This window comes from Miscanthus floridulus, chromosome 8 (assembly GCF_019320115.1).
Source record: "Miscanthus floridulus cultivar M001 chromosome 8, ASM1932011v1, whole genome shotgun sequence".
Classification (NCBI taxonomy): domain Eukaryota; kingdom Viridiplantae; phylum Streptophyta; class Magnoliopsida; order Poales; family Poaceae; genus Miscanthus; species Miscanthus floridulus.
This window is the reverse complement of record NC_089587.1, coordinates 223,897,640-223,913,768: the sequence shown is the minus strand read 5'-3', so window position 1 is coordinate 223,913,768 and position 16,129 is coordinate 223,897,640. Positions and strand designations below refer to the sequence as shown.

Sequence of the window (16,129 nt, the reverse complement as noted above, 5' to 3'; positions counted from 1 at the left end):
CGTTGAAGCTAGGAGGTTCATCAAACTATTCCAATTCTTCTTCCGTATCCTCAAACATACCATCTTCTCTCCTAACACTTCCTTCGAACAAAACTCTAACACAACAATCCATCTGGAAAACCATTTCAAGAAACTTCGTCAAGTCGTCGAAATCATTGTACGTAATGTCCATACTAACATTATTACATTTTCTAACTATAACTATACTAACTAATCAAATATTAACATCTAAACAAGGCTAACTACAATAACTTATTAGACTAAATCCAATGTACAACTAGAGTAAATAACTGTACTAACTAAACTACCTTACTTTACTACCTATACTAACTTATTATATTACGTATGCTAACTAAACTAACTAACTTTACAAACTATATTAGTTATACTTTGATAATTTTACTAACATTATTAACTGTGCTAACTATATTAGTGGAGTACCTCGCTGGAGTACAACGCAAATTAATGAAAAATGTAATCTTTTGCAATGGAACTAAAATATTATAAACAACAATTATAGCAACAAAAAAATACATGGCAAACATACTTCTAACTAAATCATTAACCTTAACATTGACAAACTCAAACATATATCTTCACCATAGTTCCCAAACAAAATTTTTCTGCTAACCTTAACTCCATTCATAATATCATATCCAGCATTCAAACGAAAAATAAAATATGCGTCAGAACCTTAAACGAGGACGACGAGGGATGGTTCTGGCCGGAGGAGGAGGCGCGCCTGCGTGCAGGGGCGGTGGTTGCACCGGGCGGCCGGCGGCCTGGCAGGCGCGGCTCGCTTACTGCCTCGGCTGGCTTGCTGGCGTGGGCGGGCTAGCTGGCATGGGCGGACGCGGCCGCGGCGGACGGCGGACGGCGTCCTCGGCCGCGGGCAGGCGCGGGCGAAGGCGGGCGCGGTGGCACTGCCTTGCTGCCTTTGTCGGGAACGCCGACTGCGCGGGCAAGAGGCAGCGGCGGTGGTTATACCAGGCTCTGCCGCGCCAAGATCGGTGGCGCGGCAGAGCCTTGCCACGTCAGCCAGCGGTGATGGTCGCCGCCACGTAAGGCCTCTGCCGCGCCGCCATGCATGGCGCGGCACAAGCATTTGGCCGCGCCATGGCAATAGGCGCGGCCAAAAGTGTTAGTTTAAAAAAAAACGACAATGTTAGATTTAAAATTATATTAAAAAATGGTTAAAATTAAAAAAAATCTGCTATGTCAGGTTCAGTCCAGCGCGTCTGGCCTCATGTAACAATTCAGGTCTTCGGCCCATGGCAAAATGAGACTCCATATCCAACTCAACCGTCACTGTACTATACTAATGTTATCCTAAAAAGGGCAAAATGGGTCTCCATATCCAACTCAATCATCTGTAACTAATTTCACTAATCTTTTTTTTATCTACTATACTTCCACCTTGCTGGCCCGTGCGAAGCACGGGGGTACCTGCTAGTTTATTATTGAGAGTATTTTCCACTGCACCGCAGTAGAAAGTTGGTGAGAGCGTGGAAGGGAAGGGGAGCTGATGGAATGGCAGCAGACCAGTACGATTCAGCGAAGGCCGAAGGTGACCGCCGCTAAAAAAAAAATTCATAGGGACGTCTTAGTTTTTTAATAGAGATGACTTAATCTACAATCTAGTCTCAAGATTTCGAAATGAGTCATTTCTAAAAATGTATTTATAGGGACATTATATATTTCCAGTCTTCTCCAAATCCATTTGTAGAGGCAGTTCTAGAATTGTCTCTAAAAATAGGTACACTACAGTTAAATTCTTTTTTTTTCAAATAAAGTCAGATGAAGACAAACTTTGTATCAAAGTTGTATATCTCGAAGATATCTACGACATTGTAATTAACAACTTTTTCAATTCAAATCATTGGATTCAAGAAATTCCGTCTGAAGTTCTTACATTTTGATTTTTTTTTTATTTTCAAACGGCCTTGAATGGAAAAATGACCAAATGTCAAAAATATATAAGACATTGCATTTGAGAACTTTTTCATTAAAATAGTATATGGTCCAAAAATTTAGTTTGAAGTCTTCACAGGTTGAAATTCAAATTTTCAAATGACCTCGCACGGACAAATGAAAAAGAACTAAAGTTGTAGACCTCGAGTTATATAACTTTGTAGTTGACTTTTTTACTTAAAATCCTTTATATAGGGAAAATTATGTTTGAGTTTCTCACCTTTGAGATTCAAATTTTATGACCAAAATCAAAGTTTTATGCTCTTTAGTCATAGGTGACTTTGGGCTGAAGTGGTTTAGAGTAGCTGCGCGCGAGGCTTGAGATCGTGGATTTGAACCCCCATGTTTTTGCTATTTTTTTTGTTCAATTTGTAAATTCTAAAAATGATTTGTATAGTCGCCTCTGTAAAATCCCATTTCTAGAGATGGTTAGACAGCCGCTCTACAAATGACTTATTCCTAGCAGCCTAAACTCCGCCTCTACAACTGCTTCTCGGCTATTGCGGTGGGCGGTGGCATCGGTGTCGAGGTGAAGGGGCAAGTCCGGCACGTGCTGGCACGCTTGGCCGAGGGTGCAGGCCACCTACACGACGCACACCGGCCACCTCCATCTCCCTCGCGCCACCGGCGAGGCAGTTCCAGAGCTACTCGTGCTCCGTCCCGACCTAGAGCTGACCTGTGCTGAGGGAAGACGCCTCCGCGTGAGGACAGGCCAATGGCGCACACCCAACCGACGAGGAGGAGGCCGCCGATGGCGAGGACGGGAAGTCCCTGAGACTCAAGTACGCAACGGCCCTCCCTCCCTCCTCCTCATCTGGTGGTTTGGGTCAGATCTAAATACTAGCGGGAATCTGTGGTTGTTCCGAGATCCTTTTGGTCAGTTCCCACTTCCCGGCGGTGTTAGCTGTCACCTCCCGCGATCACAACCACAATTGTGAAGCAGCGCAGTTGCGGGTAACGGGTGTGGTGTCGCATGACCCTTGCTCGTGTCTTGAACCTCTTTACCGACTTGCCATGTTTGATGTTCCTAGTTCCTACTCGCTTTCCCCGCCCACCAACGGTCCATGGATGGAGTAAAATTTCAACAGTTCAACAGTTTTTTTTAATTAAACTGTTGATTTCGACAGCAGCTCAACAGTCAACAGTTCAACATCGGAGTAAATTGTTGATTTGGACAGCAGCTCAACATTTTTTTTTGGAAAGAACAGGAGGGGCTTTCTGCCCCTACTGAAAATATAAATTAATTAAAAAAAGGAGTTCATACAAACAAGCTGGAACACAAGAGAGAGTGTCAGCAGACAGGACGAGAAAGCCTAAAAAAAGGAGCTCAACAGTTTCTTTATATCCGTATCGACAGAAACTCCTCCAACATTTTTTCAACTAGATATCGAGATATTATCATCATCTATTTTTGATTTCTCGCTTGCCAAAAATAAAAGATGAGGTTGGCTCTTTGAAATATGCATAAGATATAGAAAAGTTATTGGACGGTGCATAAAAACAAAAAGTAAAATTGGCTTTCTAAAATGTAACATATAAACAAGTTGTTAGAAGGTGAAGAGAAAGTGGGCAGATTTAGACATTGAAACAACATGTTTAAGAAAGACTTCTCCAGTCGAGTGAAAATGACTAAAATCTAAACCCGGAGCTAACTTCGTCGTGCCACCCCGATCCATCCCTGCACTGAAGGCCTTTAGGGCCTGTTTGGAACGCAGGAATTTCATAGGAATCTCGTAGGAATTTCACAGGAATTAGTTCAATTTTACAGGAAAAACGCAGGAACATGATTTTTTTCCCGCAATCCAAACAGGCCCTTAAACCCCCCAACTCCCGCTAGCAGAAGTAGCTCCTATCGCTATGGCCGCGGCGCTCCTCCTCCTGCTGATCCCGCCCGTCGGCCTACTCGCCATCCTCGCCTTCCTCACGCGGCCCCACGCCGCGCGGATACCATTGAAAGGCCGCCACGTCTTCATCACGGGCGGGTCTAGCGGCATCGGGCTCGCCATGGCCAGGGCCGCGGCGCGGGAGGGCGCGCGGGTCTCCATCCTGGCCCGCAACCTCGCCCGCCTCGAGGAGGCGCGCGCCGCCATCCAGCGTGACTCGGGCCGCGACGACGGCGTCAGCGTCGGCGTCCACGCGGCCGACGTGCGGGACGCCAGCGCCGTGGCGCGCGCGCTCGAGGAGGCCGGCCCCGTCGACGTGCTGGTCTGCAACCACGGCGTGTTCGTGTCGCAGGAGCTCGAGAGGCAGGACATGGATGAGATCAGGTGGATGGTGGACACCAACCTCATGGGCACCATCCACCTCGTCAAGGCCGCGCTCCCCGCCATGAAGGCACGCGCCCGCGAGACGCGACTCCCTGGCTCCATCGCGATCATGTCCTCCCAGGCCGGCCAGGTAGGTAGATGATGCTGCGCGAAGTTGTTGGCTGCCTTGCCTGCCATGCAGCTAAGGTGTTCGATGTGCTGCTGCTAGCTTGGGATCCTGGGAGATTGATCTCTCTTTTTGCTGCGCTGCAGGTTGGTATCTATGGTTACGCCGCGTACTCAGCGAGTAAGTTTGCTCTTCGGGGATTGGGTGAGGCGTTGCAGCATGAGATCATCGCGCACAACATTCATGTCTCGTTGATATTCCCTCCTGACACTGAGACTCCGGGGTTGGAAAAGGGTAAGAGTTGCTTATGACCTGGGCAACTAAGTTTTAGTTCATCTCTGTTTTGGTAGCAACTGACAAGTGAAACCATCTACGGAAATGCTATACAACACACGTGAACATATGAATTTTTTTCACAAAGAAACACACGGCGAGCGCACGCGGCAGCGCAGCACCAGTAGCGCGCTTTCGCTTCCTGCGCCTCGACTGTCGTGTGGGCAGGCCCATTACGTACGGGATTCATGTGTGGGCAGGTCCATTACCGCCTTGTTTAGTTGAACCCCCAAAGTCCAAAAAGTTGCTACAGTATTTGTCACATCGAATGTTTGCGGCCCGTGTATGGAGCATTAAATGTAGACGAAAAGAAAAACTAATTGCACAGTTTGGTGGGAAATTACGAGACGAACGTTTTAAGCCTAATTAGTCAATGTTTGGACACTATTTGCCAAATAAAAACGAAGATGCTACAGTAGCCCCAAATTCCAAATTTTGCGAACTAAACAAGGGCTAAGAACCTGTCTTGATTGTTTTATGCACGCGGCACACGACCCATTACGTACGGGATGGAACCGACCGCTGTATAATTTGTCTTTCCAATAAAAAAATTATTTTTTATGATATGTGATCTATAATCTGTGGATCTGTGATCTTGTGATTGTCTAAGGTAGAAGAAGGCTAGAGGTAGAAGAAGGATGAAGGCGGTTAGATCTTAATCTTATGGTGCAAAAAAAATCATGTGTTGAAATTATATAAAACACATGATTGTGCAGTAGACAGACTCAACCATCTAATGCATGAGTTATCCTCTTCGATTAGATATATTAGCTTTTCAACTTGGCAAAACTGAAAATATCGGAGCTACCCTTGTAATGAAAATATTGTTTATTACTCACTTCAGCAACTGATGATCTCAGCAATCGACTGGTTTCACACGTACACTTGGCTGTAAATCAGTATACTTAAGGCCCTGTTTAGTTTCCAAAATTTTTTGCCTCCTACAATAAAAGAGCATGTTTGATATATGTATAGAGTACTAAATGTAGACGAAAAAAAACTAATTGCACAGTTTTCGGCAAAATCACGAGACGAATCTTTTAAGCCTAATTAGTCCATGAAAAGCCTTAAGTGCTACAGTAACACACACGTGCTAATGACCGATTAATTAGTATCGTTAGATTCGTCTCGCAGTTTCCTGATGGGTTCTGTAATTTGTTTTTTTATTAGTATCCAAAAACCTCCCCCGACATCCTTTCGACACATCCGATGTGACACCAAAAAATTTTCCCCTCCCTGACTAAACACGCCCTAAAATCATAGACCAAAAAATGCTGCTATAGTACACTCTTATTTGTTTCATTCGGTGCGAGGCTCATAGTATGCTCTCATTTGTTTCATTACTACATGTTTTGATAGTATCATTTTCTCAGATTCACCCGCAATAATTGTCACTACTCACTAAGCCTTGCATCCTAAGTTCTGAAGACACTGAGTACACATTTTGTTACTGATGAATGCTGAGAATGTGGTTTGCCTAATTTCAGAGCTTAAGAGCAGGACAGAATTGACAAACATCATAGCAGGATCATCTGGCGGAATGAAGTCCGATGACGTTGCCAAGAAGGCCCTGGATGGCATCAAATCTGCAAAATTCATTGTCCCCTGCAATTTCGAGGGCGAACTGTTAGCTGCGGCCACTGCTGGTTTATCCCCGCAGAGCTCCCCGTTTATGGCATCCATAGAGGTGATAGGTGCTGGACTCTTGCGGTTCGCGGCACTCTGTTTCCAGTGGAATTGGTTCTCTACCATAGAGAAGTATCATGCCAAGAACAAGAAGAGCGAATGATAAGTGATAACACAATCCGTATCTGGACGTTCCTTTCCTAGATTTTATGAAAGTCAATCCGTACCTGGACGTTCCTTTCCTAGATTTTATGAAAGTCAAATCAAAAGAAACTTATACATGGCAATCTAAATGTAGCGTGGTACTAGACAAGTTGAATTTCTCATCTTTTTTCTCCCCATCGTTTTTTCATGAGATCATGTCTACAGTGTAGATTCTGGCACACACAAAAAAGGTTCACTGAAAACAACAATTATCTAACTATTATCTAGGAGTGCAAACAGGTTCGATGAAACAATAGTACAAAACTGAGCAACACATGTCAGGGTTTGTTCCAAATACTAATTTCCAATGGGCGTAGTTTGAAGATTTTCCAATGCCCATTATCTCTGAGGTACCAGATGGTCAGTACGTTGCAGAAACAACAATTTCATCAGCCCAAGCATATCATCTAACTATGAAAAGTCTTTATCTGTAACCGGCTGAAATATGTACTTTAAAGAAGAAATCACTATGGTAAGTGATAACACAATCCGTACCTGGGCGTTCCTTTCCTAGATTTTATGAAAGTCAATCCGTACCTGGACGTTCCTTTCCTAGATTTTATGAAAGTCAAATCAAAAGAAACTAATACATGGCAATCTAAATGTAGCATGGTACTAGACAAGTTGAATTTCTCATCTTTTTTCTCCCTCTGTTTCTTTTTATCTGTTCTCACTTCCCGAGAAATCAAACATATTTAAGGGTTTTTTATAATATTTTTTTTTGGGATCTAAATGTTGTTAATATTTTTTTAAAATTTTTGTGAAATTTAAGAAAAATTTGACCGGCACAAATTCTTCAATGACACTTAAATAGGGACGGAGGGAGTACTTTTGTAAATCCTTATTTGATGTTGCAATGGTGTAGGATCGCATGGCTCTGCAAGGAGCCTCTCTGCTTACATGCACTCCAACTTCACCCGCATCCTTAACACCGGAGTTTGGGCCAAAATTAGAACAAACCATATTTTGGATGGAATCATAAAAATCCCTTAAAAACATACTTAGGAGATTTAAAAAAAACTAAAAAAAATGTGTGTCCACAAAATTTGAGATGAAAACTAATGTGAAAAACATAAGAAATTAATATGATGCATATGTACCGGAAGACAAAATTTTCGTGTGATTTTTCTTCCAGTGTGATGCACCTGGAATGTAATTTCTGTATGATTTTTACATTGGGTTTGGATCTTAATTTTTTGTGACAGATGCACACTAGATATGCATCGTTTCAAAAAAAAAGTCCTCAAGCTGTCCATGATAGTTTTGTTTGACCAGGGGCCGGTCCTCATGTATGCCTATCGTTGGCCCTCCCCAACAAAGAAAGAATTAGTCTCTTCGCCGGAGAGTGTCATGTAAACTTGTCATGTCAAATACAACTCTAATAATGTGACAGCTATTTAACTGAGTGGCTAAACAATCTTTGGTTAATTGGATGCCATAATAACAACAAGAGAATAAAAACCACTGAAAAAAGGAAAGCAGAGGGTGCTATTGCTCACAGGACCCCAGTCAAATTTTTCAATACTGTGCGTTGAACCATGCCAGGGACCAAAATTTAATTTATTAGACTTACCCCCTTTCTACCACAAGATGGTAAACCAGCACACTCACCAAGTGCAGTGTGGGCCACTGATTAGGCCATGGGCCTTCAGCCTGTTCGGTTGGCTGATTCATATCGTTGCTGGTTCGTGAAGAAGTACTGCTGTCTGGTTTGTGTGAGAGAAAAATACTGTTCCGGCTGGAAATTTACGATCGTTTATGACAAGCCACAGCCAAACGAACAGGTTGCTTGTTGCTCCTGGGCCGCATTATGTAGCAGTCTCGCCCCCTCGCGCCTTCCCTGCGGCGTCGAGGTGGGACTAAGGGCCTCTTTGGCAGGGCTCTGGCGACTTCGGCTCCCGCCCCTGTTCACCTGTCGGCCGTCCACGGACCGACAAGGGGTTACTGTTTACCGGAGCCGTTTTTCTCTCTCCTCCTTTCCTCTCTCACAGACACCGCCGGAGCAGGAGAAGCTCGTTTTTCGGGCTCCACGGCTCCGGCTCCCCTTGGCACCTATCGGCCTGTGGACGGCCGGCCGACAGGTGCGGGAGCCGGAGCCGGAGCCGCTGAAGTCCTGCCAAAGAGGCCCTTAGCCAGTTTCTCTAGGTTTAGCCCAATTTGGTTGTCAATAGTGATAGCCCGAACCAACTGGTATGGGAAGGAAACTGATAAAAGGAGAGGAACCAATGGAGATACTATTGATCTCTTATTCAAACTCACAAAGGTTACATGTACACGAGGTAGTACCCTCATTATATATACATGCATTAAATCGGTTTACTACAGTAACCGACTCCTGCAGTGCTACTGTGCTAGTGCATATCTCCTGCTGATTTTACTACTACTGCAGCAGTCAAAATGAAGCCTCTAGAGGACAGTAGCAGCTCCTCCCAGCTGTTGCTGTGCACGTAGTTCAGTAGTCAAAACCAAATTGCCTTTTGACTCAAGAAAACATATTATGTTTTTCCATAATGGTAGAGGTGGATAATTTTTTTTTTTGTAGAAAACAAATTCAATGGCTATCATATCAATACCAATAAGAGTCTAACAAATTGATGGCCAAATTTTTTGTGATAATTTCTAGGATTTACATTTTTTTTCCTCCAAATGCATCTCACAAGGATTAATATAAAGGATCCTTCTCAAATTAGTAATAGTAAGAAAAATGGTTTTAATCCAATATTCAGAAATAAGACAGATTTTATGGTTATGGGTGATAATCTGTCAAGAAATAAATAGATAATCCCTTTTTCTCAACAGCTACACCAAACGGTAACGAGTCTCCATGGATCCTCCGCCAAACCAGCAAGCTGCAGAAGTGAACCTAACGAGGGCGCTGGAGGCCTTGTCCCCCTACATCAACAATCCGCGGCAGACGGTGGTGTGGATAGAAGCTTTTGTTCTTGTGGCGCTGCTGTTTCTGCAGCTCCTCCTCGGCTCAGCCGCCGGTGGTGTGGGCACTGGTGCCTTGTGGCTAGCATACACAGTTTCCTTCCCTTTGATCACCTACACCCTTGGTCAGATGGTGTCCTCACCGATAAAGAATGCACTCTATCCTCTCTGGGATGTTTTCCTCTTCTGGGAAGCAGGGTGCACCAACTCCATCATTGCTTATGATCTTGAAGACAACAAGAGCCGGAAGCGGCACCTCTTTGAGCTGATTCAGTATTTTGTCTACCTCTGCATTATAGGGAATCTGCTTTCTCCTATTAGCAACAGTGCACCCTTTAAGCAACTGAAAAAGCAACAGCAGCAGCCTATTGTAGTTGCTATTGCGTGTTGCTACTCGTTCTGTTGATTAATGCCAATGTTATGAGATTGACTGCCGGGTGGATGGTCACAAACTCTGCTTCCAGCAAATTTGTAGCCGACTTTATGAGGAAGCAGGCTGCATCCACAAAAAGAAATCAACTGGAGAGTTTCAATCCAGATCCAGTCACAATGAAAGGCTACAAATACCTTGTCTGCTGGCCTTATCGCCAAGAAAGCCATCTTTGGGAAGACATTCCTGTTTTAATATTCCCATTTGATCCTATAACCATCGACAAAATCTGGGAGATGGAAATTGATGGCAGCTTACTCAACTCAAACAAAGGTGGCTTGGGAGTGAAAGACCTATGCCTTTCATTTGCCTTGTCACATCTGCTGAAGCGCCGCTACTTTGGGATGGAGTGTGCAGAAGCCAACCATCAGGAGACGATGGAATTCGTCCTCAAGGGTTTGCTGCTGGAAGAGGAGGAAGCCAAGAGTTACACAAGAGCATTTCAAATCATCGAGGTAGAGTTGGGTTTCCTCTACGATTTCTTCTTCACAAAGTATGCAACCCTTTTTCGCATGGAGGTCACCTATCTTATTATAGCTGTTCTCAAACTAATTTTTATAGCATGTTGTGGAGTAGTACTGCTTATATATTCCCCTACCGTCAGGACACCTGACCCCGTAATTGAAGTTGGCACAAGAAGGGTTGATGTTATCATCACAATAATCATCATGGGTAGTTTCTTTCTAGTGGAAGCGCTGCAGCTTATACTTTACGTGACATCAGACTGGGCCACCATTTCACTTGCTTGCTTATGCATCAGAATTAGTAATTCAAAATGCATCCTATCCCTTATTAAGTTGATTCGAAGATTCAAATCCACCAAGCTTCCTGGATATTGGCAAAATAAGATGGGCCAGACATCTGTTATTGCAAGCTCCATGCATTTCTTTCTGATGTCTCATTTTTTTTCGGGGCTTCCCTGACCTCCTCTTCAGTGCTATGCTTCAGTTTTGTATCTACATATTCTTTGGGTTGTTTCATTTAATGATGTTCTATGGGAAAACGTCCATACAAGTTCCTGATCCGGTCAAAAGTGAGATAGTTTCTTGCTTGAAGGATTATAAAGTTGATGATCCTCTAACTAATGGACAAAGAGGATTGAGACGCCATGGTATTCTCGAAAACTTATCTTGGACATTAAAGAACCAGAGCCAAACAAGTATCATGCTTGTTTGGCACATTACCACCGAGTACTGCAGTATATCCCTTCCCAGTGTGGGAGGAAAAGAAGGTGGAGCCAATATGTTGTTTGGCATCAAGGTTGTTGTGGTTTTGGAAGAATAAAAAGGAGTCGTCAGGTGACCAGCAAGTTGCAACCACCTTATCTAGATAGTGTATATACTTGATGTCCTTTGTCCCAGATTTGCTTCCTGGGAATTCTACAGACACAGTGTTCATCCTCGAAGGTGTGCTACGGAAAGCAGACGCAAAAGAGTTGTTGCAATATAAAAGGAAGGCACGTAAGGAAATATCGCAGGAGCCCAGCCAAGATTCCAAGTGCAGCAGCAACGAAGATACTCCTACTACGATCCATGATTCCAAAGGCAATGACGATGATATCATCACTGTCCGCGAGTCAAGAGGCGACTTCAGCACCGACAACAACACTAGGACAATGGTGTGTTTTATAGTACTCTAATGTGTGTTTAAATTTGCAATCCGGTTTGGTCTGGAATATGTTTGTTATTATCAAGCATGTGTGACAGATTTGGTCCTTTTCACTAGGATGGATGATATTTACTTGTAAGCTGTTATTATCAAGCTAGTGTGATCGGTGGTCTTTTTCACTACTCCGACGAAATATTCTTCCGACGATGAAGTAGAGACTATTGAGGACGGTGAAAACCATCCCACAAGGATTGATTCGCCGGTTTTGTTTTTACAATGCGATGCACTGATGAAACTTCTGTGGAGGACGCTTTATTTCACTTCACTACATGGCAGGCTTTGGCTGTGTTCCCTGGCCGGCTGAGCCATGTGCGCCCTGCCGGCTGGCCTGCGTTGTATAAACGGGTTTTCAGTTAAATGAGTTTTAACCATGTTTTAGAAAAACAAGTTGTATTTGTAAGTTGTTTGGCTGCACATAAATTTACCCTAATTGAGAGGAATTGAAGTGGAATTTAAACTAAATTCTACCTTAATTTTAGAATTGAAGTGAAACTTATACTAAATTTCACCTCAATCGCTCTCAAACCACGTGAATTGGTGTGGATATGTGTGGAGCGAAACAAAGCCGGGGGTGCAGGGAGTAGGGACGCGGCCACACGGGGGTCAGTGGGGTGTAGGGAGTAGGGACACGGGGGTGAGGGGTGCGGGGAAGCAAAGGGAGGGAGGAGAATGAGGGCCGTGGTGATCACGCGCGCCGGCGGGCCGGAGGTGCTGGAGGCGCGGGAGGTGGAGGACCCTCCCGCGCTAGGCGAAGGAGAGGTGCTCCTCGAGGTCGCCGCCGCGGGCGTCAATCGCGCGGACACCGTGCAGCGGATGGGCCGGTACCCGCCGCCTGCCGGCGCGTCCCCTTACCCGGGGCTCGAGTGCTCCGGCACCATCCTCGCGCTCGGCCCCAACGTCCCCTCGCGCTGGGCCGTGGGCGACAAGGTGAAATGAATCTGAACCCACCACTTGCTCCTACGGTGGGTTGGGGTTTGCTTCTGCTGCTGCTGATGTTCTGATTGGTTTCCGTGCTTTTGCTTCACAGGTCTGCGTGCTGCTCAGCGGCGGCGGGTACGCGGAGAAGGTGGTGGTGCCGGCGGGACAGCTGCTGCCGATACCGGAGGGGGTGTCGCTGACGGACGCAGCCGGCTTGCCCGAGGTGGCCTGCACCGTCTGGTCAACCGTATTCATGACCAGTCACCTCTCCCCCGGTGAATCATTCCTTGTAAGAACAGCTCTCTTATTAGTAGCATTTCTCTTGGTAATTGATTGCATTTCGATTTCTCATTTCCTGACCATAATCTTGTACACATAAATCAATAGGCGTTCAATTTTCTATAGCTGCTAAGCCTTGGCAATTGCGGACTGAAAATAGTAAAATATACTGGGTTAAATAAATAATTAAGGCATATACCTAAAATGAAAAAGGCTACCAAATTCTTCCATGCCATCTAATGGGCTGTGGGTGTGGAGTCTCTTCGCAATTACCTAACTACAAGAGGAAAAGAAGCATGTTCTCAGCATGGGATTAGCATTGAATCTATCTGCCCGTGTTAGTTCCTGATGATTGTGTATCTTCAAATTTGCAGATCCATGGAGGATCAAGTGGAATTGGTACTTTCGCTATACAGATTGCGAAGCACCTCGGAATTAAGGTTTTTGTCACTGCAGGTTTGTTCACTGTTACAGATATAAGATAAAGTCAAATGTTCCTGGTAATGGCCCTAGTAATTTTTTGTACTACTGTAGGAAGTGAAGAAAAACTAGCAGCCTGCAAAGGTTTGGGTGCTGATGTATGCATTAACTACAAAACTGAAGACTTCGTTGAACGTATTAAACAGGAAACCAACGGAAAGGGTATTAAGTTATTAACATCCCACCTGATTATCTTTGATCTTTTACATTGTACATAAGGTCTGAGTTGTATGCACAGGGCCGGTCCTGAGTATTTTTTGACCTAGAACGAAACTAAATTTTTGGGTCTTTTTATATAGACATGATAATACTACTAGTACTGCTCATTGCTAGTATATATACACATATGAAATATTACTAATAAGCAGTTAACTGAATGCAAAACAATATTCATAGGAAATAATTTGTATACATATTAAATTACCTCAAAAATTTCTTCTAACATTCCTCAATGGGAAGTCATCGATGACGGTGTCAATATCAATCTCATCCAACAATCGCTTCTCAATGCGTGCTCATGATCACTCACATTATATATGTTCATCCATGTCGATGTCAACATTGTCTTCAATATGGTCCTGATGATCTTCTGGATTAGCATTAGCGGGTTCCTCCACAGCAACTATTGCCAATACATCTGGATCTCTTGAAGTGCTTGTATTACTCTTAAGAAATTTATAAAGAGCCCCTCTCTATGATTGTATCAAATCATCTATTCGCTTTTTCTTCTTTCTTTTGTCATTACCAGAAGCATACTTTTTCGATGACATTGTACTGTTAAAATTTAGAGAAACAATTACTCAAATTAGTAACTACAATTTCATAAAGTAGGGATCACGTGAGAAACAGTTAGTAACTAGATTTCAGTTCAGATTTCTACCTGTTTGCTGGCTTGCTGCTGCCTGCTTGGTGCCTCGTCGCTGCTCTGCTGGAACTGCCGAACTGGGATCACGTCAGATTAGGGCCCTGTGTGAGATCTCTGTACGCGAGAACTGGGAGCACACGCAGGAACCAGGAAGGAAGGCCGAAGAGGTGAAGACGTTGGGCGCGTTCGCCATCCGCGTGACTCGTGAGGAAGGAAGTCGAACAGATGAACAGTCGAGCCGCCGAAGCGGAGAAGTCACAAGTCGCATCTTGCAACGCGTGCTGCTTGCGTGATCGCGGCGTACCTGGGGAGGGGCCTATCGCCTAGCTGGGCTTGGGACGGCTGCCCCTCCCACCCCGCCCCAGGGTCGGGCCTGTGTATGCAGGCATGCAGCTACTGATACAGAATGCTGATAGTTCATTAATAGCATTTCTCCTTGTAGAAACTACTTTGATGCTCTTTTTCTTAGAAGCTAGTATTTACCAAGCATTATCCTTAAATAGGCGACATCCTGACTGTAATCTGAAAATCTCACTACCAGGTGTTGATGTTATTCTTGACAATATTGGAGGATCATATCTCCAGCGCAATCTGAACAGCTTAGGTGTTGATGGTAGACTTTTCATCATTGGCTTCCAAGGGGGCATAGTAGCTGAAGTGAACCTGCAAGCTGTGCTTGCACGGCGTTTGACCATACAAGGTATTTTAGTTGCACAAGCCTACAAGGCAATGTCATCCATTACATTTCAGTGATGCTCAGTAGGAATTTTTATGCCACTTTGCTGATGTTTTGTCAGCGTATAGGCAATAGCAACCAACCTCTACGTTCCTAAATGCCACTCCTATTTTAGCACTTGATTAAATTTTTCACATTTTTTTTATATTTGATATATTTTTTCATGATTGTGTGCAGCTGCTGGACTGCGCAACAGAAACCTTGCTAATAAAGCAGAGATTGTTAGTGAGGTGGAAAAGAACGTGTGGCCTGCTGTCACCACTGGCAAGGTGAGGCCGGTGATTTATAAGACGTTTCCATTATCTGAAGCTGCTGAGGCTCATAGGTTGATGGAAGCTAGCACCCACATCGGCAAGATACTGCTGCTTCCATGACTGCGCCTGTAGCATTTGCGCTCTTAGTTCCGGAGGAGTCAGTACATATGCAGCTTCTGTGACGGTCTGCATGAATGGTGTACTGGTGCAGCATTGCCTTTTTATCTTGTATACTAGATTAGATATTTCCCCTGAACAATTCTGTTATTTGGATCCTTCAACTGCTGATGACATTTTTCTGTGAGCTATGATATAATAAATCTACTAGACGGACATGTGCATGCCACTAGAGTACGTCAGTACGTGATGCCAGTGTACTGCTGATGCAGTCTACAGATATGTAGAGATATATATGTATTTATGCATCGTGGCCTGATGGCTCTATCTCATCGGCCGGCCGACGACGAGCCGATAGCACATTGGTGAACTCCATTTTCCGGGTCAACCAGACGGGAGCCTCAGCCTTCATGAATCTCATGGACCGTGGGGTGCTTCTCACGGTTGAAGACAAGGAGCCAAAGAGATCGCTGGATTCTCCAGGAGCTCGCCTCCTTGGATAACTACCAAGAATTTTTGGTCTGGATGGAGAAGTACCAAGAATTTTTGGTCTGAATGGAGAAGGATGCATCAATTCCTGCACGCCTACCTTGCTGGTGATAATGGAGAAGCAGCAGGTTTTAGAACCAAAGGATGCCCAAGATGCATAAACTTTTTTAAGCATTACTTCTCGTTATCGAATGGCCCACACGATACCATCCAAGTGTTACAAAATCGCTAAAAATTGGCACTAGTCAAATTACTCGTTTCCATCATGTCTAGTGACAAGATGTGGTTATAAAATAAGGCTCCTAGGGAAATAAACGTGCTCTTCATAAATTAATATGCTGCATTCCATCTTACCCTCTTTAGTCACATGGGTTAGCATAGGAATTATTAAGTTTTCTTACCCTCTTAATAAGTTACTATGCTAGTAAATGAAATATTTGTACACATAGGAAGTG

At 44.2% G+C, this 16,129-nt stretch overlaps 3 protein-coding genes across 4 annotated transcripts; all 3 read left to right on the top strand.

Moving 5' to 3' along the window:
• The first annotated feature begins 3,770 nt into the window (after positions 1-3,770).
• LOC136475139 (3-dehydrosphinganine reductase TSC10A-like) lies at positions 3,771-6,629 on the top strand. Its single transcript, XM_066472695.1, has 3 exons — positions 3,771-4,368; positions 4,491-4,638; positions 6,165-6,629. Exons 1-3 carry the CDS (start codon positions 3,829-3,831, stop codon positions 6,464-6,466), a joined length of 990 nt encoding a protein of 329 aa, XP_066328792.1. The 5' UTR covers positions 3,771-3,828; the 3' UTR covers positions 6,467-6,629.
• Positions 6,630-9,438: 2,809 nt separating this feature from the next.
• On the top strand, positions 9,439-11,817 carry LOC136475138 (uncharacterized). Its single transcript, XM_066472694.1, has 2 exons — positions 9,439-11,486; positions 11,594-11,817. Exon 1 carries the CDS (start codon positions 9,859-9,861, stop codon positions 10,789-10,791), a length of 933 nt encoding a protein of 310 aa, XP_066328791.1. The 5' UTR covers positions 9,439-9,858; the 3' UTR covers positions 10,792-11,486; positions 11,594-11,817.
• Positions 11,818-12,146: 329 nt separating this feature from the next.
• On the top strand, positions 12,147-15,414 carry LOC136475137 (uncharacterized). Of its 2 annotated transcripts, XM_066472690.1 has the most exons (6): positions 12,149-12,463; positions 12,564-12,743; positions 13,108-13,189; positions 13,268-13,375; positions 14,620-14,778; positions 14,992-15,414. In XM_066472690.1, exons 1-6 carry the CDS (start codon positions 12,206-12,208, stop codon positions 15,186-15,188), a joined length of 984 nt encoding a protein of 327 aa, XP_066328787.1. In that variant the 5' UTR covers positions 12,149-12,205; the 3' UTR covers positions 15,189-15,414. The 2 variants fall into 2 exon arrangements, with proteins under 2 accessions (XP_066328788.1, XP_066328787.1); XM_066472691.1 differs by lacking the exon at positions 13,268-13,375 and having other exon boundaries at positions 12,147-12,463.
• Positions 15,415-16,129: the final 715 nt, after the last annotated feature.